This window comes from Populus euphratica, unplaced genomic scaffold (genome assembly GCF_000495115.2).
Source record: "Populus euphratica unplaced genomic scaffold, PopEup_1.0 scaffold82.1, whole genome shotgun sequence".
In the NCBI taxonomy this organism is placed as follows: domain Eukaryota; kingdom Viridiplantae; phylum Streptophyta; class Magnoliopsida; order Malpighiales; family Salicaceae; genus Populus; species Populus euphratica.
The window spans coordinates 71,988-97,252 of NW_011499961.1; the positions used below are offsets into that span (position 1 = coordinate 71,988).

A 25,265-nucleotide genomic window follows, 5' to 3' on the forward strand; every position below is an offset into this window, starting at 1 on the left:
CGGGGTGAGCGGCGGCTGATGAACGAAATCGTGGCAACAAGAAGCCATAATGGCCAGGTTGGCTTTGATGTGATTGTGGTGAGAAATTGCATGCTTTTGACAGAGTCCAGGCGCGTTTTCTACTGGGTCGTGGCCGTGTTTCTAAAGATAAGGTCTTTTTTTTTTTTAAATTAAATTTTTTAATATATTTAGATTGTTTTTTGTGTGTTAATATTAAAAATAAATTAAAAAATATTTTAATATATTTTAAAAAACAATTTAAAAATAACTGATATCACAGTCCTACAATTATGTAAGATTGTCATGTTTGGACTTGTTCTTGTTTTAAGTCAGGACCATCCCATCTGCAGTGGTTAATGAATTTGGTATCCGTCCAATTCTAAGGACCCGTTAAAATATCAATATTGGAATGTTACCCATAGATAAGAAAAACCGTCCAATGATCCCCGGCATCCGCCCTATACCTTGGTAATAACTAAGAACGGTTCAATGGACCGGAGACCAAGGGCGTGTATTTGGATAATTTCGGATAAAAACTCCTAATTTGGATAATTATTTGATTTTATTTCCATTTTCCTACTTTTTATTTTTTTCTTTTGCCCGAATATCCTTTGCCTGATCAATATATAACCTGAACCACCCAAGTTTTTTTATCCTATTAAATTCTTTTTAACTGAGTTATTAAACAAATTATTAAGAACCAGCCAAAATTAGGTCCAATGAAAATTTACTGTCCATTACCTTTGAAAACTTATAAATAAAAATGTAATTAGCATAACCCTGTTATATATATATATATTACTTGAATTATCTGAAAAGAATTCTGGATAATTACCCAATTAAATTACACATGTTCACTTAAGGTATTAAAAACTGAGTTTAAATGTTAGATTATATTACTAAAAGAATTTGGAATCAAAGTTAAAGGAATTGAAAAGTTTATGGACCAAAGTGTAAGGAATGAAAGTCTTTAAAAATATCTTTTTGAACTTTGCTTTGAACATCATGTCGAAGTGTAATTTAATGTTTAGAACATCCAGTTGAGTGCATCTTGTAAAAGAATAATTTTTAGTAAACATCAAGTTGAGTTTTGAATTGTTTCTTTATAACATGCAGCTTGAATTTGCATCCAGATATTGAATATGATTTTTTTTTTACCATGTAATCTTATGTTAATAAAAATAAAAATAAATTTAAATTTAAATTTTGTTAAAAACTTTTAAAGATATATTTCATTTATAACTACAATTTTATAGCAATCATAGTTTGAAAAGATTTTAAAATAACGTATAGCGATCATTGTTTAGATTCGTTATATTTTTTTAGTTAATTTATATATTTTTTTATTTGATTTATAACTATTTTATTATTTTTTCATGGTTTTTTAAATCTTTTTATTAATATATAGGCAATCTAGAAGAGCTGTAATAGAAAGTTTTGATTAATATATTTATATAATAAAATTTTAAATTAAAATTTGCTCGATAAAAAAATATTTTGTGTTGCTCATTCTTCTATCTTTCTTATGTTGTTTCTACCTGTGTAATTGGTGTCTAACAATCTCAAATCATTGCTTGTTGTGCCGCAATCCCATAAATATTTCTTTGCTTGTTGTGTGCTACTAACAACCATACAAGGAAGAGGTTATGGAGAAAAAAAAAAAGAAAAAAAAAAAAGGAAGAGGTTATGAAAAAAAAGGAGGCTTCTTGTCGAGAGAGAAACTTCCAAGAACTCAGTGATAAAAAAACATAAAAAGGTAAAAAGTAGAGTTGACTCATCGATTAAAATAGGGGAATCTACGAGATCAAGGTCATGAGGAGAGTAACATAGGTCTGACCTGCCGAATACCAAAAATTTGTTGCAGAGGTTGGAGTAGAAGAGATCATACCAAAACCTTGTTAACTCTAAAAAGAATAATGGAGGCATTATGATAATAGATGTTTTAATTGTATTAATAATTTATTAAAACTAATATTATTTTAGAGGGTTTTTTCTTTTCTTTTCTTCTCAAGCAAACCACATTAGTGTTTGAGAAAATGAGATGTAATCAAATAATGAGAAAATTAACAAAAGATGATTGGAAGTATTTGATTAAAGATTTTGAAAAGTTGTGTTGAAATGAAAACCATTAAGTTCATGTAATTGAACATGTTCTAGCTTATTCGGTTGAATAAGTTGGATGGCTATTTTAGCTTATTAGCATATGTGTTTTTTTTTAAAATATTGATAACATAACATATTTTAAAAAATAATTGTTAAAATAACATAATTTTTACACGTCACAATTAAAAAATATAATATTTTATTACTATTTAAAATAATGAGATCTAAAAAAATTGATAGATAGGTTGCATATTTGAAAAGAAAAAAGAGAAAGAAAAAAAAACCAAAAACATAATAAAGTTTTAATTATAACTTTATAAAAATCTTAATAAAAAAATTCAACAATATTAAAAAAAATCACCAACAAAAATCTAAATAAATCATCTTTTTTTGTCAAAAATAAATGAGCTATCCACCACCTTTAAGTGATAAGTGTAACATATTTATATTATTGTGAATAATATTTTTAATTTGGTATTGTTTGATTTATTTCGTTAAGATTTTTTTTAATAATATTGTGTTTAATCAAAACTTTGTCTCTATAATTTTTTTTTCTCTTTTAATGTCTAATTCATTTCATGATTTATTTTAAATATCATTATTTTAAAAAACAACAATCTATAAATATAAGTTTTCACTCATAACATATATAAATTGTCTTATTTTTGCTATTTTGTCATAATTTTTAAAGACTTTGCTATAACACAGTTTTTTTGTTTTACAGAATCCTTTTTTTTTTAAAATAAAATTGAGTCCGAGAGCCCCAAAGTAGCTCCTCTATCTAGAAAAACTATCGAAGCAAATTTCTCAACGAAGTGAAAGTATTTCTTAATTCTTCGTTTGACCCCGTGGCTTGGCGCAAGACCACTTTGCACGATTTGTTGCAGGCTAAAGGCTCGAACTCCTGCCGCAAGACTCAACCGGCTTTTCGAGCGAATCCCTATCAATATTTCGATTTTCTAGACCAACTTTTCAACCCCCTCAGACTTCCATACCCTTCGCGCTTTGCTTGCAAGGCCTATCACGAATTGATCTCTCCGACCTGAGGACCTCAGGCGTCTGACGATCTCTTCCAGCTCTTGGCTAACTCCTAGCTCTAAGCAATCTAGCTCTTCTGTCCTGCCTCAGGCTTACAAATAGGACTTCTAGCAACTCTCTACCTAGAAAAGGATCCAAGGTACGCTCTCTTGGTGGATGATCTCTAGGAAAACTCTATCCTATCAAGTCAATCTATCCGACCAAGCAAGCCTAAGAACTCATTGAAAAATGGAATAAAATTGATATACTAATAATGTAATTATCTTTTCTTTTTTTTTTGTATCTAAGAATATGATTTAGAAACCTTGGTGTAATACATAAAAGCATATAACTAGTTTCTTACATTAGCAAACAAAGAATTCGGAATTATGCACACAAGTTAAGAATGTCGTTGTACAAATTTAAAACACCCACATATCAAGTTGAGACATATCAGAATCGCACATAAAGTTCGGACTACGAAAACTAAGAAATGACAGAATGGCTTTGCTAATTGCTAGGCTCGATGAAGACCAAGGAAAGCGGATGGACGATACTGGAGTTGCCTTAGCTGGTAGGATTGCTGCGGAACGATTCCAAAGCTTTAACGGCTCCCGATCTCAGTATGTACTGATGATACACTGCTGCCGCCAGCGCCCCAACAAACGGCCCAACCCAAAAAATCCACTGTTCACCAGCACGTAAGAACGTAATCAAGTTTAGAGTTCAGCAAATTTTAAAGTATATGTGCTAGTTTGTGTCTTGGCAATTGACAACTGCTCAAAACAAACAATTGGATCATCAAGCAAGGTTGCATAGGATGTTATCTTATTTTTTTAAAAAAATATGGTTGTTTCAGTTGCTTGTAAATCAAGCACAGTTGCGAGGAAAGGTATTATTTTATGATAAATGCTCGCTAACTGGTAAGAAGAGGGACTTACATGATCATCCCAGATTTCCTTCGCATTCTTAACCACAGCAGCACCAAGACTCCTAGCAGGATTGATGCCCGTGCCAGTGATGGGAATTAAAGCCAGATGCACCACAAAAACAGCAAAACCAATAGGCAAAGGAGCCAAAACCTGATCCAAGCAACATAAAATTGGGTTATTTATATTGCCACCATAACTTTGAGAATCACATCAACTAAATGTGTAAGTTGGAGTCGATAACGTTATACTTACAGGTACATGGGAGTCGCGTGCCATCCGTTTAGGATCGGTTGCAGCTAAGACGGTGTAAACAAGAACAAAAGTGCCAATAATCTCGGCACCTAAGGCAGTACCCTTTGAGTAACCAGGAGCAACTACGTTGACGGCACCACCGGCCTGATCGTAGTGAATGCCAGTGAGTATCATCACCATCCATACACCAAGCATAGCTCCAAGGCATTGTGCCATCATGTAGGCCACTGCTCGAATCAGCGAAACCTTCCTTGCTACGAATAGCCCGAATGTTACCGCAGGGTTAATGTGGCCTCCTGTGGTTTCAAGAAAGGACGAATCCCATTTCTTCCCATTAATAATTCTTTGTATTTGTTAATTAGTTATGAATGCTAATTAAGTAAATATCATGCATATAAGTACAGGATTTCTCTTTGGTATTCAAGGATGTAGATCTCCTAAAGATTGTTTGCCAGAAAATAGTGTTTTTTTCAATGAAAAAAAAAAAGAAATTTCTAAAAAGTAAATTATTTCTTGATATATATATTTCTTTTGATTTTCACACAACAATAAATATTTGTGGCAATAGTTTTAGAGTGTTGATTCACTAAAGCGTTATTATTTTATAGAGTCCGGTGGATCTAGATACATGACAAGTTATTCATACTCCTTTGTTTGTTCAACTTGATATTTTCTTATAAAACATAAAAAAAATGCTTTAGAGCTTGTTACTGGGGCTGCGTTTTGTCTTAATTGTAATAAATAAGGTCCAACCACAAGTTTTGTTTGAAGCTAAAAATCCGTACTTCTCATTACTTTGCCCAGCTTTTTTCAAAGGAAACCCACTGCACTTCTCATTAGTCATTACTATTAATAAAGCCATGGCTTGACAAAAGTAACTCCACCCATCTTGCATCAACAAGTCACGACTATAGCTAGGATCAAGCTTTTAATTGATAAATTTTGCCCCTTTGCCTTCTCCCTGAAACAATCTTTCTCACATTTCGATGAGAAATTCCGTTTGACAACAAAGATCAAGCTTTTGTTTTCCATTGATGTAACTTCTTCTAACCTCTTTTAATTTTTTGCTTGCATGCTTGTTTGTAAGATCTTAACTTGGAAAGGGACTAAAAATAATTAATTGGCCCATTTCAATGGCTTTTTAGCTGTCGAATGAGGAGAGAGGTTCCGATTATTGTCGTGTAACCAGTTCATTTTGCCTAATCCGGATAAACCAGGGCATTGCCTGATTAGTAGGATGTTCTTAAGTCTTTTCAAAAGAAAACTATTGGACTTGATTCTGCTGGGAAAATGTTGTCCAGGAAATTTAGCCTTCAGAGAGGCATTGCGCAATCAGAAAATAGAACTTTAGATGTTGGATTAATTTTCTAGGCAGGGCAGGTGATGCTAAAGAGTTATGAGACAGGGCAGAACAACATTTCTTGCTTCTTTTCCAGATCAAACCATTTCTTTTCCAGCTTGCTACATGAGCTTGGAACAAGCTCCAATCAATCACTGGATAGTTGGAGCCATATTGCACACAGCTTGAGAACATTTCCAGATGGCTCCTGAGGCTATGATTTTATTCCTTTTAACTTTGAGGTGGTTGAGAACTTGTTAGCTAAAATCTCTGTGCATCCATGAGCCAAAATAACATTGATAATTTATGGTTCAGAAATTCTGTATGAATATGGAAGCTTTTGCACAAAATTTAGATTTAAATCCATGAGAACGAATAAATGCTTATTAATTTTGGTCCCCCCTAGAAAATGCCAGGATTTACTAGAAATTTGAACGGTATTTCTATTTTGTTATAATATAAACATATTTTCTAGTTTGAGTTGGAAAAATATCAGAGACTTTAAAAACTAACATATTTCTGATTGAATAGAAAGACTAGAAGAAAGCTGAAAATGGATAAAGAAAATTGTTTTCCATCGCTAAAATGCTGCTGTGAAAAAAATAAAGCCATGAATGGTACCAGAAATTCCAGCCGTGCAGTAGACGAGCACAAAAATCATGCCCCCAAAAGCCCAAGCAACACCAAGATAGCCAGCACCATCACACAAGCTGTTATCACCTCCCTTGTAACCAACAACAGTGCCTACACCAATATAAAGGAAGAGAAAGGTTGCGACGAGCTCTGCAATTAAGGCTCTGTAGAATGACCACTGCTTCAGCTCTTCCATGTCTAGTAGAGGAGCTGGTGGTGGGTCTCTGTAGTCCTTCCCTTCAGTACTCATTTTCTTGGCCATATTTTGCTATTCTAAACTGCTCTTTCTCCTTTCTTTTCCTTTCTGTAGTTCTTGGAGCGCAAGGGATGGATAGATAATGAAGAATTTATTGTTTAGAAAAGCCAAAGGCTTGTGTTGCGCAGAAGCTGGATTTGAAGTAAATGAGAGGATGGAACAATGTCGAGGAGACCGTAGGGACCCTTATTTATTACTATACAGCGAGACCATGTGATTTTGTTGAGCAAATTAATGGCACTGGAAGAGACCGTATTGGACTGAATTATACTATACTATGGCGTAGGAGGAGGCGAGGCAAAGATTTGGTGTACAAGACCAATACCAAATTCTACAATAGATATATATCAATAAAATAATCAATTCCACACATTTATAGATATTGCATCTGAAATGTTTTGATAAATTAACTGGATAAATTAAAAAAAATAATTAAATTTCAATTTGATAAACTCATGATTGAGATTATGAATTTTATTTAATTAAATTAACTTTTTATTTTATTATATAATGAAAATAAAAAAAATTAATTTATCATAAACTCAACACTAAATAATAAAATTAAATATAAATCTCACATTAAATAAACAAAATATAATAAAAATAAAAAGGGAATAAAAAAACTTAAAAGGCTAATAAAAAACTCAAATAGCCTATTGCAATAAAGCTTAAGCGTGTAGACCTTAGGAAGATTTGTGAGCCTAAGCTATTATTTTTTTGTCGGCCGCTCCTTCTTGTTGCCTAAAAACAAATAATGCAGCTAACAAGAATTAAACCCACAACCTTTAACCACTGAAACACGCGCTTCAACCAACCAAGTTATAATATGAAGTTGTTATAAAACAATTAAAAATATTTATTAACTTGGTTTACTCATCATATGAACATTTAAACTGACCCTCAATTCTTTTAATAGTGTAGTTATAATTTTATTTATCAATTTAATTGCACTAAGAGATTCATCTATTGTTAAAATAATACTAGTTGAGTGACCCATGTTTCACCATAGATCAAATAAAAAGATTTTTTTAAAAAAATATTGTTCAATCAATACAAGCATGTTTTAAATAATAATAATAATATTAAATAATAAAATAAATAAATAAAAACCTAAAAATAATAATGTCAATTTATATTAACATGTTAAACTTGTTATTTGGTCAAAAAAACACTAAATTTGAAAAAAGATCAAAGCTCAAATATTTTTAATTAATAAAATATTGAATGATAAATTTAAAAAACACAAATCATACATACAAAAGGATGAAAAAATAGCAATTATAAATCAAAAAAAGAATCAATCTCATCCGAGCTAATTTGCTAAACTCACAAGTTAGGTTATGAGATTGGGATAACTCGATATAAAATAAAATATAAAAAATTACAAAACTTAATTTTTTTAAAAATCCATTCAGAATTAATATTACATCAAGTTTTAGTATAAAAAATTAGTATAAACATATGTTGAAGGGAAGGTGTTCATCACACCAAGTAATAACTCTTTTGCCTTCTTCTTCTATTATTTTTCTAGCATTTTTTTTTAATGTTTACTTTTGTCATTCTAGAGCTTAGGTTGCTCTATTTTTTCAGTTATTTTTGTTCAAGACTTGTTTTGGATAAACAAATTATAGGTAAATAAAAAATTAATTTCACATAATCCTTGGATTTTCATTTAAAGAACTCTTGATTTTTATAAATTTAATTTTTGATTTATGGTAGTTAATCAATAATTGATAATGGTGAGAATTAACTCTTCAACTTTTTAACTTCTAAAATTCACTATAAAAAAAAAGATAAAAAAAGAGTTTTTAACTTGAATTTTTTTATTTTACATATTCTTTCTCACCTTAGTTTTAGTGTTTTTCTTCTCTTTTTTATGATTTAGTTTTCCTTCTAAATCTAGAGCTTAGGTTTATATTATTGAGAGATATTTGAGTTATATAACCTTTGGTTCAAAAACTTTATCTAAAAGTATTTCTAGGCTAAGGTGGTGCTATTAAAATCTTAAAAGACATATTGTAGATATCATAGTTGCACAAATAAAGAGCAATAAAATTTTAAGAACAAATGATTTATCTTTTACAATAATAAAATATTTATTACTATAAAGTGCTTCAACAAATAAATATATTTCTTGTTTTAATTTAAACATAGTTAATTTTTATTACTAGCATGCATGCTAGAATTTTTTATTTATATTAATTACAAGTTTGAATATATATTAGTATTCATACTAGTATTTTATTATTATTATTATATTGAAAGCATATTTGTTTATCAGTTATGTTTTTACATGTTTATAATTTTAAATATATATGGTTTTTGTTGGAAATCTTTTGTTAAACATATCTTTATAATAACTAACTAAATATATTTGCTCATCAGTCTAACATATATATAAAATTTAATTTACAATTCTAAAGCTTAGGTTGGAATATTTTGTAAATGGATTTTGAGAATGTTTTCTAAATTTATGGATCTTTATCAGTAGAATTAGAACTAATTAATTAATCAGTGTGATGTTGTCGCAATTCTAGAAGATTAATTGCATTCAATATGTTTGCACCAAGATAAAACATTAAAAACAAAAGATATAGTCCTTCATGACAACATGATTTGTGTATTCTATACAGTCTAAATGATTTAACAAGCAAGCATGCCTAACATATGTTCATGCTTGCTTCTTCGTTCATAATTTTTAAGCTTATAAAATCATTATGCAATTTTTATATGGGTGTTGAAACATTTGTTAAATCACTTTATATATATATATAAAACTAATCTTTAGTTTTTATATTCATGAAAATGACGTTAAATCTAAATCAAGTGTTAACATACCAAAAACTTCAACAAAGGTTTAGTGACCACAGCTAGGGTAAAAGTTCCTGGGCAATGATAGATTGATCTGCCTTTCTCTAACCAAATTGTTGGAGTTGTTTGTGCTATTATTGACTTTGATGAATGGTCGTTGAATATATGGTGCAAGGAGACCACACCACCTCCTTCTCTCATAGAAACATTGAGAAAATGCTCAAACGTGAAAAGATGGAAATTCTTTTTTGTTTATTCCACTAATTTTTTCATTGCATGGCGGCCTTCTTTGGCCCCTCTCTAGGAACAACCCTAGGGAGCTTTTCCACCAAACTATCCTAACGAAGATACAGGGTTATCCACAGTCATATCTTTAATAATACATTTATGTTGTTATATAATTGTGATTATTTTTAAAATAATTTTTTATGTTAAAATATATGTCCATAATGATTTTTATTTTTTTTAATATTAACACATTAAAATAATTCAAAATATATAAAACATATTAAATTTTAACAAAAAACAAGTTTTAAATTTTTTTAAAACATAATTTGCATCGCGTTCCAAAATGGTGCCTTAAATCAATGAATGGCATTTAGCAGCTCTCTCTACACTTAATCTGACTTTACATTCCATGAAGATTCTTCTTTGAGAACAACCCGAGGGACCTTAGCTACCGAGCAATCCTTGTGAGCTTTACTATATTTATATAGTTACCTAGCTATCCTTATGAAGTTATAGGGTTATTCGCAGTCACACCTTCAATAACATTGATTAAGTCACACCTTCAATAACATTGATTAAGGTAGCAAGTGGCATTTAGTAGCCCTCTCTACATTTAATCTGACTTTACATTCTATGAAGGTTTCAGCAATAAAAAAAATAAAAATTTTGGGAATATGGTTTGTATGGCATTTCCAAACAATATACAAACTACTTGTAAAAATTATAATACCAGCTACTATTTTACTGTTAAAGAATAATATAAATTATATTTTGAAACCTTATCTAACAATTTAAATTATTAAGTTAAGATGATTATTTGATATATATAATAGTCTACTAATAATAATAATAATATTAAAACAAATGGGTCAATCTTATATTTACGAGAAACATTTGAGTATCATAAATAGAGTTACACTAGATTGGTAGCTCGTGTAATATCGTATACCGGATTAAATTTTTTTGACATTAAAAAATACTGGAAAATGATTATGTATTTAAAAAAAGTAAGAGAAATTTGATAATAAGATTAAATCTTAATTAATTTGATTAAAAAAAATTAGGTAGCAACAAAAAAAATTAAAAAAAATATTATCATGGGAAAAAAAGCTACGTTAACATGCGAAACTTATAACCTAACACATGGAATTAGGATAACTCTATAGAACTATGATATCATGCAAAACAATCTAAAATTAAAAATAGCAATTAAAATAATAAAGGTTAAAATCAAAATAAAAAATAAATTAAAGAGCAATAACAAATTTTTAATTTGATATTTTTATTGAAAAGAATAAAAATATTAACAAAAAAATCAAAAAAACGAGGACCAAAATGAAAAAAAATAGTACGCTATAAATTTGAATTGAAATATGAAATTAAAAATAATAAAAATATTATAAAAGGATCAAGAAAAAAAAATCAGAAATTCAAAGAATAAGAATTAAATTAAAAAAAATCAATACTCATATAAAAAAATTAAATATGTAAAATTTTTCAATGCGTTTTTATATAAAATATTCCTAAATATAAATAGAAAAATTTATGCACAAATATAATTAAATAAATCAATAATCAATATTAAAAGAAATGAAAAAAATTATTAACAATAAATAAAAATAAAATTAGAAAAATTAAGAGGCAAATATAAATTAAAATATTTAATATTGTGAATAAGAAATTTATTTAGTTTTGTTTGATGAATTTGTTTATTAAAATTAATTTGTAATAGAAATGAAAAGCATATAAAATTTATTGAATAAAATAGAAGAAAACAAATACCATGTAAGACTGCATTTATTAAAAATATTATAAAATATATATATATTTTTAAAAATAAATTTAATATATAAAAAATATAAAAAAATTATAGAAGAATCATACTAACCTCTTTATAAATTAAACTCATCTACTATAATTAAAACAATAATTTTTATTTGAAAAAGGTTAAATAAGAAATAAAAAAAGAGAGAGAATTAAAATACAAACTTCAAAATTATTTTGAAAAGGACATATAAAAAAAGTTTTAATAAAAAAATCAAAATAAAAAATAAAATCATTGGGCTTGGTAAATCAAGTGGCGCCTTGCCCATGAAGAAAGAGCCAGTACAAAGAGATTTTTTTTTTTAATTAATTGAGTGGACAACATGTCATTTGTCCAGATTTATTTTTTAAAAAATTAGATGATGCATCATCTAAAATTCTCTAGATTTTGGGCGCTGTAGTAACCACTCTAAAAACTCATTTTAACTATTATTTTATTCAAAAAACTTAGAAAACACCCTAAAATCTTGTTAAACTAATTAATGACCTCAAAAAAAAAAAGGCAAAAAATCACTTTAAAACCCAAAATCAACCTAAAATAACAAATCTTTCAGAATATTTTTTAGGCATTTTTAAAATAAAAAAATATCTAATATAAACTCTTTTTTCATATGATATTATCTGACACAAAAATCAATCATTTAACAATTAAAATAATTATAATAATAACTTTTTTTTTCTATACTAAAATCCAGTGAATCCTTTTTTTTTCTCTCACCAAAAAATAATTAAAAAAATTTAATTTTAATATCAAAATTAATTTTTCTATGATTAAAAGAATCGATTATCTAATAACTAAAAAAAATGAGCTTACAATGAATTTTTCAAATAAATTTTAAAATTACTATTTATTTTACTTGTATTTTCTATTTCAATTCTTTATCTTTCAATTAAAATTTTCTCCTATAAAATAAGATAAATGGACGCTGGCTAAAAAAATTAATTATATAAAATAAAAGTTTGTTGATTAAATTAAAAAATATATAAAAAATTTACTAATTCACATGTATCTATGTGAACGCAACAGTAAAAGCAAGACCCTTTTAATATATTTTAATACGCAATGGAAGCATTCTTCTCATGATTCATGTCACTTTTTGTCAAGCCATCATCAAAGAAATGTCGCCGGGCATGGGCAGGGCTGGAGGTGAATGATAATGAACTCTTTTGGCGTTGGATGCAAACAACGACCAATAATATACATACATACATACATATATACATACATAAATACACACACACCTCAATCAATTAAATTTTAAATTTAAAAATTATTAAAAATTTATATAATTATTAACTTTAAAATTTATAGAATTAATTGAAATATATGAAAATTGATCTGAAAATCTATATTAATAATAATAAAATAATTAAAAAAATACCTTTTCAAATTGTCTACGTCATAACACACATGTTATGCATATCCAAAAGCAACAACCCTATGGAGAAGTTATTGCAAAGGGTGTTGTTTTCGTAAAATGAAAATGTGCATGATAAACTTTACGGGGATTCAAATATTTTCCCTTCAAACTCTTGCATATACGTTGCGTTTCATTGTTTGCCATTGGACTCTAATTGCAAGTTAAGTTCCAGGTTACCCAAAAAAAAACAAATGTTAAAAAAATAAATGAGAAAAAAACCCTTGTAAAATATTTTAGCAGAATCGGTGCAAAACTATGATATTTATTAATTACTCAAACATTTTTAAATTTATAATTGATGTAAATTACAAATCACATTTTAATTCACCTATCAGGTTCTTTGTCAGGGAAAAAGCATATATTGTCTCGCATAAGTTGTTATGCACCTAATTAATCTACATTGTGTAATGTTTTAATCCAACTTAATCATCTTTGACCCTTCAAACTCTTGAAAAAAATTAATTTTTTTTATTTTATTCTCTAATTAAGTTTTTTCTCTTGAAAAAAATATAAAATTATCTTAACATATTTTTAAATAAAAAATATTTTAAAAAATAATTGACACTACAATACCAAACGGGATATTAATTAAAATGTTAATATCATATTTTTATAGAAATTTTATTATTAAAAAAATTAATACTATGTTATTGTTTATTTTTTTATTTAATTATTTATAGGAGATAATAATAGCTAGACAATCTGAAATCATATTTTACAATAATAAGTATCTATCTATTCTAAAAAAACAAGAATAAAAAATCCAAAAGATATATATTTCTCTCCCTCAATAAAACAAAACAAAATAAGAGGTATCTATCATTATCTTCTTCTTTTTTTAAAGAAAAAGCAAGTCATCAAACTAAAATTCATATTAATGCATAAGACTCATTCTATCCTAAAACAAATAATATATAAAGAAATGTATTAGCAAGTATAAATAATTATAAAAGACAATAAATATATTATCGAACCCAAAAAATAACTTAACCTCATTGACAACAAATGCACGGTCAAGACAGTAAATATAATATTGAATAAAAAAAAGGTGAAATCGTTATTTGTAATTCACTTAATAAAAGATTTTATATTTTTAATAGATAAAAAGATTCCGTAATTAATTAAGCACATACGCTTAGTTATACTGAAGCCTGACGTGATCTAATTTTTATATCACAGTTAAACAAGAGATCGCAGCATCTACTTTTTACTTTACGTATTTTACCCCTACATCAACAGGACATCAATCACACACCTATTCAAGCTAAAATTAGGGCTATTTACGGAAAAGCACGCATCCATGAGATCACCTTGATTGAACCCCCTTGAGCTAAGCAACCAACCAGCCAAAGCAGCAATGGCACATTACAATTCAGTCCCTCAGAATTTATCAATATTATACTTTGATTTTTAGTTAAACACAATTTGGAACGCCTTTATTTTATTACCCTGAGACTAAATATATTCCTGATCATTTCATATAAAATATATTAACATAAGCAGACTCTAAAAATGTTATTTTGTAATTAAATAACTAATAAAGATAATATATATCTAGATTTTATAATATGTCTTGTTCTTGAAAATCTTTAGTTTTACAAAATCTCATAAATCATAAAAAAAGAAATCTCATACATAATTAAAAATAAAAAATAAGTAATTAGACCTATTATCATTAGCTAATATTATCGGGAAGAGTTGTGTTGCGAGTTTTTGAAACAATAGGGTTTATATCGAAAAGTATTCAGAAAAGAGACCAAAATGAAGCACTATATAATTACGGGGATTTAAAGTACAATTTGGCCACCAACAACTACAAATTTGACAGAAGGAACAAAATAATTTTTTTATAAACAAAACAGCAATAAAATAAAAAGAGAAGAAAAGAGAAACAGAGGGGGAGAGAGAGAGCCACCACGCTCGCTCACTGCGATCTTTCTATTTCCGATATCTCTCAATCTTCGATCTTTTTTTTTTTCTTAGAAAAACCAAAAATCTCACTCTTTCTCACATTATCAGAATAATCGAAGCCCTAATTTCTCTCCACTTATCATTTTTTTTTTATCAATCCAATCCCTTTTTTGCCCCTTTTCAATCGATCAACTACAAAGGTTTGATCACCAACAGCAACAGACAAACCCTAACTGCCTGTTTTTTAGTAATTTAATTTATGGCAACCTTAACTAATTCTAACCCAAACAGCATCGCCGCCGCCGATCACTCTCCACGTCACACAATCGCCGCCGATAACATCAGTAGCAGCAGTAATCCGGTGAGTAGTCCACAATCGCGACGGGCAGCCGGGAAGCAGGTTTCTCCACCGTGGGCTCGAATCGTGCGCGGTGCTGAATCGGAATTTTCTTCTACTGCTTCAACGGTGGCGGAGCAAGCGGCTGCGGTTTTAGTGGTGGAGGAAGAGAGTGTGGAGAGTGAGAATAATGTGAGTAAGAGACCGGTGTGGAACAAGCCATTGACAGCTAGTAATGGTCCTGTGGAGATTGGGAATGTTATGGGGGCTGATTCTTGGCCTGCTTTATCTGAGTCAGCTGCTAGAGCTTCTTCTTCGACAAAATCATCTTCTGATTCTTTGAAGGGCTCATTATCCGATGGATCATCATCTTCTGTCTCTGTTTCACAGGTTTGAAAAGAAATCAATTTCATTTCATTTCATTTGGTTAAATAAATGTAATATTTGTTAATTTGATGTACTATAATTTTCTGGTAGTTGATTGGCATTATGTTTTGATTTTCTTTGTTTTGGCTGCCTGGTGGGACATTTTGTTTTATTTAGTTGAGATTAGTGTGTAAAGTCTTAGAAAGAAAAATAATGTAAAGATACTTTTTTTGCTATTTATTTGCCTAGATTAATTGAGGCGCATTGGAAAATGTACTATCTGGGGTATTTTCTTGAATTCTTGGCATGGATGCGAGATTTACATTTGTTCTTAAAATATTTATTAGCTGTCTACTCAGATTAGCGTAGCGTATTAAGTTTTAGAAACAAAATTGGTGTAGAATGGGAGTCGATGAATTTCTGTCTTTCATATGAGCTGTCTAGACCAAAACATGAAAAATTCTCCTTTTTTACGAGCTTGGTTACTTTGGTAGGGCGTGAGGGACAAAAAAACTGTATTATTGGATTCATTGCTTAAATTTTTGGTATGGTTAGTAGCTCCTCTTAGTTAGGGTAAAAAAAAGACATCTAAGTGAGGTATATTTGATTTATCATCGTTGATCTCTATTTTGCAAGCTCAGGGAGATGTTGGTCAAATGTGATTAGTTGGACTGATTGGATTATATGTCTACTGTTTGAAGCTTGGTGTATATTATTTGAAAGAAATTAAAATGGAGTCTTTAGGCACCTAAGGTTGCATGGAAACCTTCATAGAATTTTTTTATAAGAAATAGAAAACTAAAGAAAACACTTTTATTAACTGAAAAAGAATATTATTTTCCTTTAAACATGTGTTTTAAAGTTCTTCACTTTTTCAGAAAATTGGAAAACACTATAATGGTTGTTTTCCAAATTCTCCATTATAAAAATAAGGGGTCTTGGTTGGTTCATCTAATGTTTTATGATCATTCTTGTTGTTATTTTCAATTTGTGCCTTGCTTACTATTTTGGAAAGTTTGTAATTAATAAATATGTTTGCTTGATTTTCGATCGAAAAGTCTTTTTAATAATAAATAATAAACTACATATGGAAACAAGAAAACTATTTTTTGAAAGTAATCACAAATTAAATATTTATCTTAATTTTACTGCATTGCTGAATTTATAGACACCAAAACACGAGCAGCAGCAGCAACTGAGCTTCAATCCGAAACTAGTTGGGGAAACCAAAACAACAAACTTGTTTTTTTCTCAATAAAATTGGGGTTATTAAAAATTTGATATGAATGAGTGGGTTTTCGACCTTTATAACTAGAAACACAAAAGGCAAACTTGTGGTTCTCTTTGAACTCGGCTATGAAATGGAGCATTTTTGTGCTTAATATATACCCAGTTCAATTATTTGGTTGCTCATACATGAGTGCTTGTTTTAATATGTGCTTTTCGTTTAATGTAGGGAATTGGAACCTCATCTTCACAGAAACAAGTTGCCAATAGTGCAAACACTAATTCAACTTCAAACCATATAGTGCCAGTACGCCAAAGGTCAATGAAGCGCAGTGGTGCTAACACAACTTCTAATGGTGGTGCTCCTCAGTCACCAGGATCACAGGGCGCGACAGGTGAAGGACATTCAAATAACTCTTCTTCTGGGGACCACGGGCAAAGGAATTCCCAATCCCGTAGCTTTAATGATCATCCACAACAACAACGCAATTCATTCAGGAACCGTAATGGTGGGCCACATTCTCGAGGAGATGGTTCTCATCATCATAGTTATGGTGGCAGGAGAAATGATCAAGATCGTTCAAATCAAGATTGGAATGCTCATCGAAATTTTAATAGGGATGGTGGCCATGTGCAGCCATCACCAGGAGTTTCCCCAAGGCATATGAGGCATCCACCACCACCCCCACCCCCACCTGCAGCTGCTACTGCTTTTGTTGCACCCCCACCAGTCCGGCCTTTCAGCCCCATGGGGTTCCCTGGTAAACCATATCTGTTTCCAGTTCTGTTATGGCTAACACATGGGTCTGCTCTAATATCTAAATCTATTTCCAGATATGCGATCGCCGCTGTATTATGTTGCCCCGCATCCAGATTCTATGAGAGGTGTGCCTATTATTGCGGCACCAATACCACCTCATGCTGTTTTTTTCCCTTCCGATCCCCAGTTGCATAATAAGATATTGCATCAGATAGATTATTATTTCAGGTGCTTCTTTCTTGTTTTGCTTCTGTACACATGTTCATGTGGTTTATTTGTGTTGGTACAATGGGTTTTATTGGGAAGTTAACAATTTCTCCTCATAAATGTTTGTTGCAGTAATGAAAATTTAATTAAAGATATATACTTGCGGAAGAACATGGATGATCAAGGCTGGGTGCCTATTAAACTGATAGCAAGCTTCAACAAAGTGAGTTGCTTTGGGTAATCGTGATATTGGTTCATTTTTATGATGGTTATTTTCTCTTGGTTATGCCTGTGCTTGATAACCGCTTCCTAATTATTTAAATATGTCCTGCATTTTGTTTTCTTTTTGGATATCCTGGTTTTGTTTGTGACAGTTAATAGTGGTGTAAGGTTTTTCCTGCCAGCATTTCAGACTAGGATTCCAATACATTTCACTAGAGCATGCATGTTAAGGTCATGTCTTCTTAGCATTGATGAAGTATCTGATTGAATTAGCTAAAGTTTGAAGTTGTTTCTAGGAACTTTTTTTTTATTTCATTGAAGTACTTTTTTTCTTTGTAATTTTCATGTCTTGTTTTACAGTATCAATGTGCTTCTTTCTGATATTTATAGACATACTCTTTGGGTTAGTAGTTTTGACTCATTAGGAGTCTGAATTATATTCTTTTTAGTGTCATGGTAGTTTAAATACTGAGTTCACACCCTGTGATAAATATCTTCTGTCTCTTTTCACTTTCTGCATTGAAAGGTTGATAAGAACTAGTAGATTATCTATTTTGTTACTGATGAATTACCTATGCTTGATAACCACTTCCTAATTATTTAAATATGTGTTGCATTTTTTTCTCTTTGGATATCCTTGTTTCTGTTGTGACAGTTAATAGTGGTGTAAGGTTTTTACTGCCAGCATTTCAGACTAGGACTCCAATACATTTCACTAGAGCCTGCATGTTAAGGTCATGTTTCTTACCAATGATGAAGTATCTGATTGAATTAGCTAAAGATTGAAGTTGTTTCTACAAACTTTTTTTTATTCCATTGAAGTACTTTTTTTTTTTTTTGTAATTTTCATGCCATGTTTTAGAGTATCAATTTGCTTGTTTCTGATATTTATAGACATACACTTTGGGTTAGTAGTTTTGACTCTTTAGGAGTCTGAATTATATTCTTTTTAGTGTCATGGTAGTTTAAATACTGATTTCCCACCCTGTGATATATATCTAGTCTCTTTTCTCTTTCTGCACTGAAAGGTTGAGAAGAATTAGTGGATTATCTATTTGTTGCTGATGAAATTACCTATACCTGATAACCACTTCCTAATTATTTAAATATGTCCTGCATTTTGTTCTCTCTTTGGATATCCTGGTTTCTTTTGTGACAATTAATAGTGGTGTAAGGTTTTTACAGCCAGCATTTCAGACCAGGAATCCAATACATTTCTCTAGAGTATACATGTGAAGGTCATGTCTTCTTATCAATGATGAAATATCTGATTGAATTAGCTAAAGGCTGAAGTTGTTTCTAGAAGCTTTTTTTTCTTTTGAGTGACTTTTTTTTGGTAATTTTCATGCCATGTTTTAGAGTATCAATGTGCTTGTTTCTAATATTTATAGACATACTCTTTGGGAGTCTGAATTATATTCTTTTTAGTGTCATGGTAGTTTAAATACTAAGTTCTCACTCTGATATATATCTTCTATCTCTTTTCTCATTCTGCATTGAAAGGTTGAGAAGAACTATTAGATTATCTATTTTGTTCCTGACGAATTGGTTTTCCCTAATATCATTCTGTGACCTATTCTCTTCCAAGAGTCAATATTCTCTAAGATTCATGTTTAATCTCTTACATGCTGCATGGCTGGTCCTTTTTTTCCTTGGTGATTTTATTATGCTATAATTCAAGTATCAATTTTGTGTGCCCGGAGTTAGCATTAGCTGGAAATTCGGATGTAGGTAGCTATGAAATAATTTGGTCTGTAGATTATAGGAATGCCAAAGGAAATTCCACTAAAACTTCACTGGGATTGATGAATGGTGACTCAAGACAACTTCTGGAATTTCTGTCCTACTAGTTTAAATTGAAGAAGGGTTTAGGAGTTTGTAAATTGAAATTTGGATATAGATATATGAGGGTTTGTTTGCTGAAAGTTATAGGTTTAGTGACACTTGTAGGTTTTTTAGGAGTAACACCTAGGAAAAAGAGCATTATAAGTTTTTAGAAGTCACACCCATGATAGATTGCGAGCATATAGGTGGAAAATTTATTCATAAACTCTGATTCTCTAGTGAACAATCACAAAACTTTATGTAGAGGTCCTTCTTATTTAAATCTATTTAATTAAGGGCTAATAAGACACTGAAACAAAACATAAAAGCCTAGATGTAGAATATTCAAGCAAATGTGTAAATTACAGAATTACCCTTGTATGCAAAAATACATAAAAACACAACAATTTTGCTTTTCTTGTCATCTGCAAAGCAATTTCTATATTCATCCACTTGTAAGAGCATTGGTGTATGGGCGGTAATAGAAAATTTTCTCAAGCCGATGGAACTATATAGTTATGATCTTTCTTTTGCTCAAAATCTTTTTATTTTTTTTTCCTGTTGTGTTTCTGAAAAGAGAGGGCGGCCTTAGTTTATTCTTTTTGCATTGTGGGAGGGTCTGGGGAGAGTCAAATATACAGTGCTTCTCCATGACCTCTAGGATCACAACAGAACAATATTACTGTTGAGTGGAGGCCCAACCTTATTCTTCAAAATCTACCTAGTTTAGTAAATTGCACTTAATTTATTCTGTATATCATTATATTTGTTCCTCATTTTTTGTCTATTGTCTTGAGTTGTATTGAAGATTAATTTATGGATGAGGTGCTAGAATTGTATTTTTTTTTTTTTGAGTTACAACTTACATTCAACATCATTTTGACCTTGGTTTGGGTGCATTGCTTCATGTAATACCATAATAGATAATTTGTTTATAGGCATACCTATAATTTCCTATATTACACAAGCTATGCAGATATAATTTTGTAGAAAGTTTTCCATTATTTTACAATTGCTTCTTTCTTTGTGTCTGGGTTTCTGCATTATCGGAATTTAATTTTTAATACCCATAATTTCTGGTTGAAGTAACTATTTGCTGCTTAGATTCATGCCTAGTTAGAACCATTTATCAGTTCTGTGCTTAATATGTCGTTCTGTTTTCATTGGGATGTTGACATTATAAATTTAATCTTTAGGTGGTAATGGTTATGCTTTCCAGACATAATGGCATTCTGTTTCCTGTTTGTTTTTTTTTTCCTGTATGATGGCACTCTCAGATCTATAAATTGTGAAATAAACTTGAATGATTATTCCATGCTATGTGGGGGTTGCTGTCATGGGCTTCTGATCTGTTGGGATTTAGGTCAGGCTACATACTTTGTTTCCTTTGTCATTCTTGCGTGTCTTTCAAATTAATTTGAGGGATTCTAATATGTCCATTGCTGTATTGAGCTTGTCAGCATGTGAACTGTTTGGTTGTTTGCTATCTTTGTATGCTTGTGTGTATATCTATACCATGCTGATTCTGAGTTTTTCCCCTTTAAGACACTGAAACCCACTAATGATTTATTAATGGCTGTACAGGTCATGGTGTCATGATTTTGCGACTGTATTTTCATATGCTATTAACTTGAAAACAATATCTTCTTGTGGCTTATGGTTCAGGTTTTGCTTTTGACTGACAATATCCAACTTATACTGGATGCTATAAGAAATTCAAGTGTCGTCGAAGTACAGGTGCCTTTTTCTGTACATTGAGATCTGCTGTTGTTGAAATTTTCAAGTTACAAAATAATGGTTTTGTGATTTCCCATCCTAACTAGTTTGCGGTCCTTTATTCTGAACTGTCACATTTAGGAGCGCATGATTTAGGCACTCAGATATACATGCCAAGTTTATCAGAATTTAATAATGTGATCTATGTCTTACCTTCACTAATTCTATTTTCCTGTTGTATTTTAGGGCGAGAAGCTGAGGAAGCGAAATGATTGGATGAGGTGGATCATGACAGCTCCTATTCAGTTTCCTAATGTTTCCAGCCCTCAGTCTGGTGAGAAGTCCGGCCATGACATGCTGGCTGCCAATGTCCAAGGCATCTCTCTGGAGGAGTTGACTGCTGGCCATAGCAATGTGAGGAGTCAAGCAGATGTTCGTACTGAAGCTTTTCTTGGTAGATCATTGTCTGGGGATTTTAATAGCCAGTCACAGCTTTCTAGCAGCAAGGGAATTGATGAAAACAGATTTCAAGGAGATTTGGATCTCCCCACTTCATCAAGAAATTCAAGTAAGTAAAATGTGTGCTACGCATTTTACGAAATACTGGAGGAAAGTGGGGACTGAGGGTTTTGATTAAACTGGTGGATGTCTTGGATTTTGTTGAAGGTTGTGGGTCTTACAATTGCACAGTGAAACATGGTTTCCTGTCCGGCAAAAAGGAAGTGAGTTAGTTGGTGATAAAGGAGGGAAAAAAAAAACTTTTTAAAGATAACAATAACTTGAAGGGAGAAATCAAAAGGAAAAAAGAAAAAAAAGAGAGAACCTTCATGACTTTGAGCTAGTAGCATGAGTTTGTTGGGATATATGTATGTTCTTATGGGAGTGTTCCTTTTTATCCCATAATTATTTGTGGTGGCATGATGTTGCTGTTCTTAAGAGGGGGGTTTTGGTTTTACTTCCCCTTGCTGCCCCCTCAGCTACTTTTTTAAAATCTTTGGGGTCAGATTACCTCCAGACTTCAGGAGGAAACATGATTTTTTGAGTTGTGGTACTATATTATATGCCCAATCTGTGTCTGCATATTGTGATGGGGGGAGTGAAGGGTGACTTTTGACAGGATGCTAAGCTCATGCTACGCCGTCTACTATTGCTCTATTTTTGGTTGCGGGATGTCCTTTTTATTTTTATTATTATTATTATTCTCGGAGCATATTATTATAATTAGAGTTGGCATTAATATGCATACCCTTTTCTTCAAACCTTTTGAAGATTTCACCGCATAAATTGGTCCTCTTGAGTGAGAAGCCATTGAAATATCCAGTGTTGGGTTGGACGTGGTTGGCATTACATGTTCATTTAAGACTGAGATTGTGGAATCTGAGATGTTCTGGTTTTCTGATTAAACCCATTTTTATTATTTATTGGTTTTCTGAGTGAGATAATAAAATGTCTTGCAGAATCCTGGGTGTATCTGCTTGATGTCCTTGATCTTATATGTTGTGTTATTTATTAGGTTCGGCCATGGCAGGAAACCCCCTTGGAAGATGGTCCAGATTGAAATATATAATCATAATGAGTTTGAATTTTGGTCGTCTTTGTGGTATGCCTAATTGTCTTGGTATTTTGTTCAGCACACCCATGATATATTTGTGACTGGCATGCCTTTGGAGGTTTGGTATGATTTTGATGGAGTTAACATGATTTGTTGTCAAAAGAATTGATCTCATTGAACGTCAATTAATTCAGTTTTTTGAATATTACGGGAGTCTTCAATATTTCGAGAATTAGCAGTTCAGAGTACTCGTAGATTATGTTTGTGGCAGTGTTATTTCTTTGCTGAAATGCTACTCCGCAAATCATTTGGAATACTGTTTTAGAAGTCATCTGCTGCTTATTTGGGTGACCATGTTTGTTGCAATTGGGAAAATCTTACTATGATTTGTTAGCGTGGAAAGGAACCATGGCGTAATTCTTGGCCACCGGGAAAATAGACGATGATGAGTTATCGCTTCCTCAAATTCTGGCTTCAACTCCTAGGATTCCAGCGTCTCCCCTTTGATTAGAAAACCACGGGATCTTTTGGAAATTCAGGGACTAGTTGGCATCATGTTTCGAACTTCGTATCTACCCTTTATACTATCTGCATTTCTATATTTCATAACCTTAGAGCTAGCTTTCTGGGTTCTTCCTTAGACTTTCCTTCGATTTATTTTTTTGAAAAGTAGCACTGTTCACAATTTTTTTTGGCAAAATTATTTATTTTTAAATTTTTTTGGTGAAATAATATAGTTGATAGAAGTCGTAAATGAGATTTCTTATCAAATAAAAACTCGCTTATCTTCTTCTCCCTCTAGACTTGCCATTGCTTTTTGTAGTCGTCTCTAACCCAAAAACCATTGTGAAGTGACCATTTACGACCTTATCACACATAACAAAAAACTTCTCTTCATGTTCAAGCATCTCTTCTATCGTTTTGAACCAAATCCATAGCCACCAATCCTCGATTACGACCACTACACTACCACCATTTCCTGGTTGATAAATCAAGATGAACATCCTATATTACTCTTAATTTTATGAGTTTCATAGTCAATTTGTAAACAATTAAAATGTTATATTTCTGAATCATGACATTTTACCCACCCCTCCCGATGCCCACACCCTCTCTTCCACCATTTGATGTTGTCTCAAGCCCAAAATCCATTATGAATTGATCATTTGTAGCTTTATCACACCCAAAAGATTTCTTCGTCTTCAAGCCTTTTTTCGATTGTTTTTTTAATTAAAAACCATTGCCCTAGTTTTGCCACCACTCCTCATTCAAAACCACTATAACACCACCGCTCTTTAGCTGACAAATCAAGGTAAATATCCTATATCACTTTTAATTTTATGGGTTTCATAGTTAATTCATTATTGTTTGAGTTTTTCATTTTATTATTGTTCAGGGTTGAGTTTACATTAGGGCTTGTTGATTTGATAAATTATAATTTAATTGATACAATTAGGGATTGACATCAATAAGGTAGAAATTACATCAATTAGGATTTAATTGTTGTAATTGGTGATTTTATTTCAATCGTGATAAAGTAGCTATGAATTGATGCAATTAGGTTGATTTCATGCAAGCGAGAATAAAAATAACATTAACATTAATTAGATAGAAATTAGATTGATTAGGCTTTGTGTTAAATCCTGGGATTAATTGTTGTAATAAGGTATCTTGCTTTAATTATGATAAATTAGCTACAAATTGATACAATTATGATTGATTTCATGCAATTAAGCATGGAAATAATATCAATTATTTTGAAATTAGATCTATTAAGCTTTGTGTTGAATTTTAGAATTAAGTGCTGTAATTTGGTATCTTGTTTTAATTGTGATAAATTAACTATGAATTGATGCAATTATGATTGATTTCATGCAATTGAGCATGAAAATATCATAAATTATTTTGAAACTAGATCCATTAGGATTTGCGTTGAATTTTAGAATCAATTGTTGTAATTTAGTACATTGTTTTAATTGTGATAAATTAGCTACAAATTGGTGCGATTATAATTGATTTTATATAATTTTATTTAAATTATATCTAACTGATAAAAATAGGTTTTGTTGCTTTATATAATGTCTTACAACATGTTTATGTTATGTCATTATAGTGATCTTATTGTTTTTTAATTGGACACCAATATTAATTTCAATGGTGAAAATAATGTGGTGAATGCTATTATAGGTATATCTCTAGTGAATATTAAACAATTTACATATCAAAAAATTGGATGGAATTATGATAATGTTGAAGTTGATATTACTTAAAGATGTCATGTTGGAAAGTTTTGGTATTATCTTTTAGTGATTTTAGGTGATATGATG

The 25,265-nt window shown here is 30.7% G+C and overlaps 2 protein-coding genes across 2 annotated transcripts; one reads left to right on the forward strand and one right to left on the reverse strand.

Moving 5' to 3' along the window:
• Positions 1–3,433: 3,433 nt before the first annotated feature.
• On the reverse strand, positions 3,434–6,722 carry LOC105138678 (probable aquaporin PIP2-8). The gene is made up of 4 exons (XM_011044831.1): positions 6,265–6,722; positions 4,305–4,600; positions 4,062–4,202; positions 3,434–3,807 (listed from the first exon to the last, which is right to left on the reverse strand). Exons 1-4 carry the CDS (start codon positions 6,536–6,538, stop codon positions 3,688–3,690), a joined length of 831 nt encoding a protein of 276 aa, XP_011043133.1. The 5' UTR covers positions 6,539–6,722; the 3' UTR covers positions 3,434–3,687.
• A 7,951-nt stretch (positions 6,723–14,673) lies between these two features.
• On the forward strand, positions 14,674–22,879 carry LARP1C (winged-helix DNA-binding transcription factor family protein). Its single transcript, XM_011044833.1, has 6 exons — positions 14,674–15,454; positions 16,887–17,418; positions 17,492–17,645; positions 17,757–17,847; positions 21,336–21,407; positions 21,633–22,879. Exons 1-6 carry the CDS (start codon positions 14,987–14,989, stop codon positions 21,960–21,962), a joined length of 1,647 nt encoding a protein of 548 aa, XP_011043135.1. The 5' UTR covers positions 14,674–14,986; the 3' UTR covers positions 21,963–22,879.
• Positions 22,880–25,265: the final 2,386 nt, after the last annotated feature.

What these genes read in the sequence shown, in the direction of transcription:
- LOC105138678 (XM_011044831.1), bottom strand. Translation starts at nt 6,538, where the DNA reads ATGGCCAAGAAAATGAGTACTGAAGGGAAGGACTACAGAGACCCACCA. An exon ending in CTGCACGGCTGGAATTTCTG is followed by an intron (nt 4,601 to 6,264) that starts GTACCATTCATG and finishes TTGAAACCACAG; the next exon opens with GAGGCCACATTAACCCTGCG. An exon ending in AGGAAATCTGGGATGATCAT is followed by an intron (nt 3,808 to 4,061) that starts GTAAGTCCCTCT and finishes GCTGGTGAACAG; the next exon opens with TGGATTTTTTGGGTTGGGCC.
- LARP1C (XM_011044833.1), top strand. Translation starts at nt 14,987, where the DNA reads ATGGCAACCTTAACTAATTCTAACCCAAACAGCATCGCCGCCGCCGAT. An exon ending in CAGCCCCATGGGGTTCCCTG is followed by an intron (nt 17,419 to 17,491) that starts GTAAACCATATC and finishes ATCTATTTCCAG; the next exon opens with ATATGCGATCGCCGCTGTAT. An exon ending in CAGATAGATTATTATTTCAG is followed by an intron (nt 17,646 to 17,756) that starts GTGCTTCTTTCT and finishes TGTTTGTTGCAG; the next exon opens with TAATGAAAATTTAATTAAAG.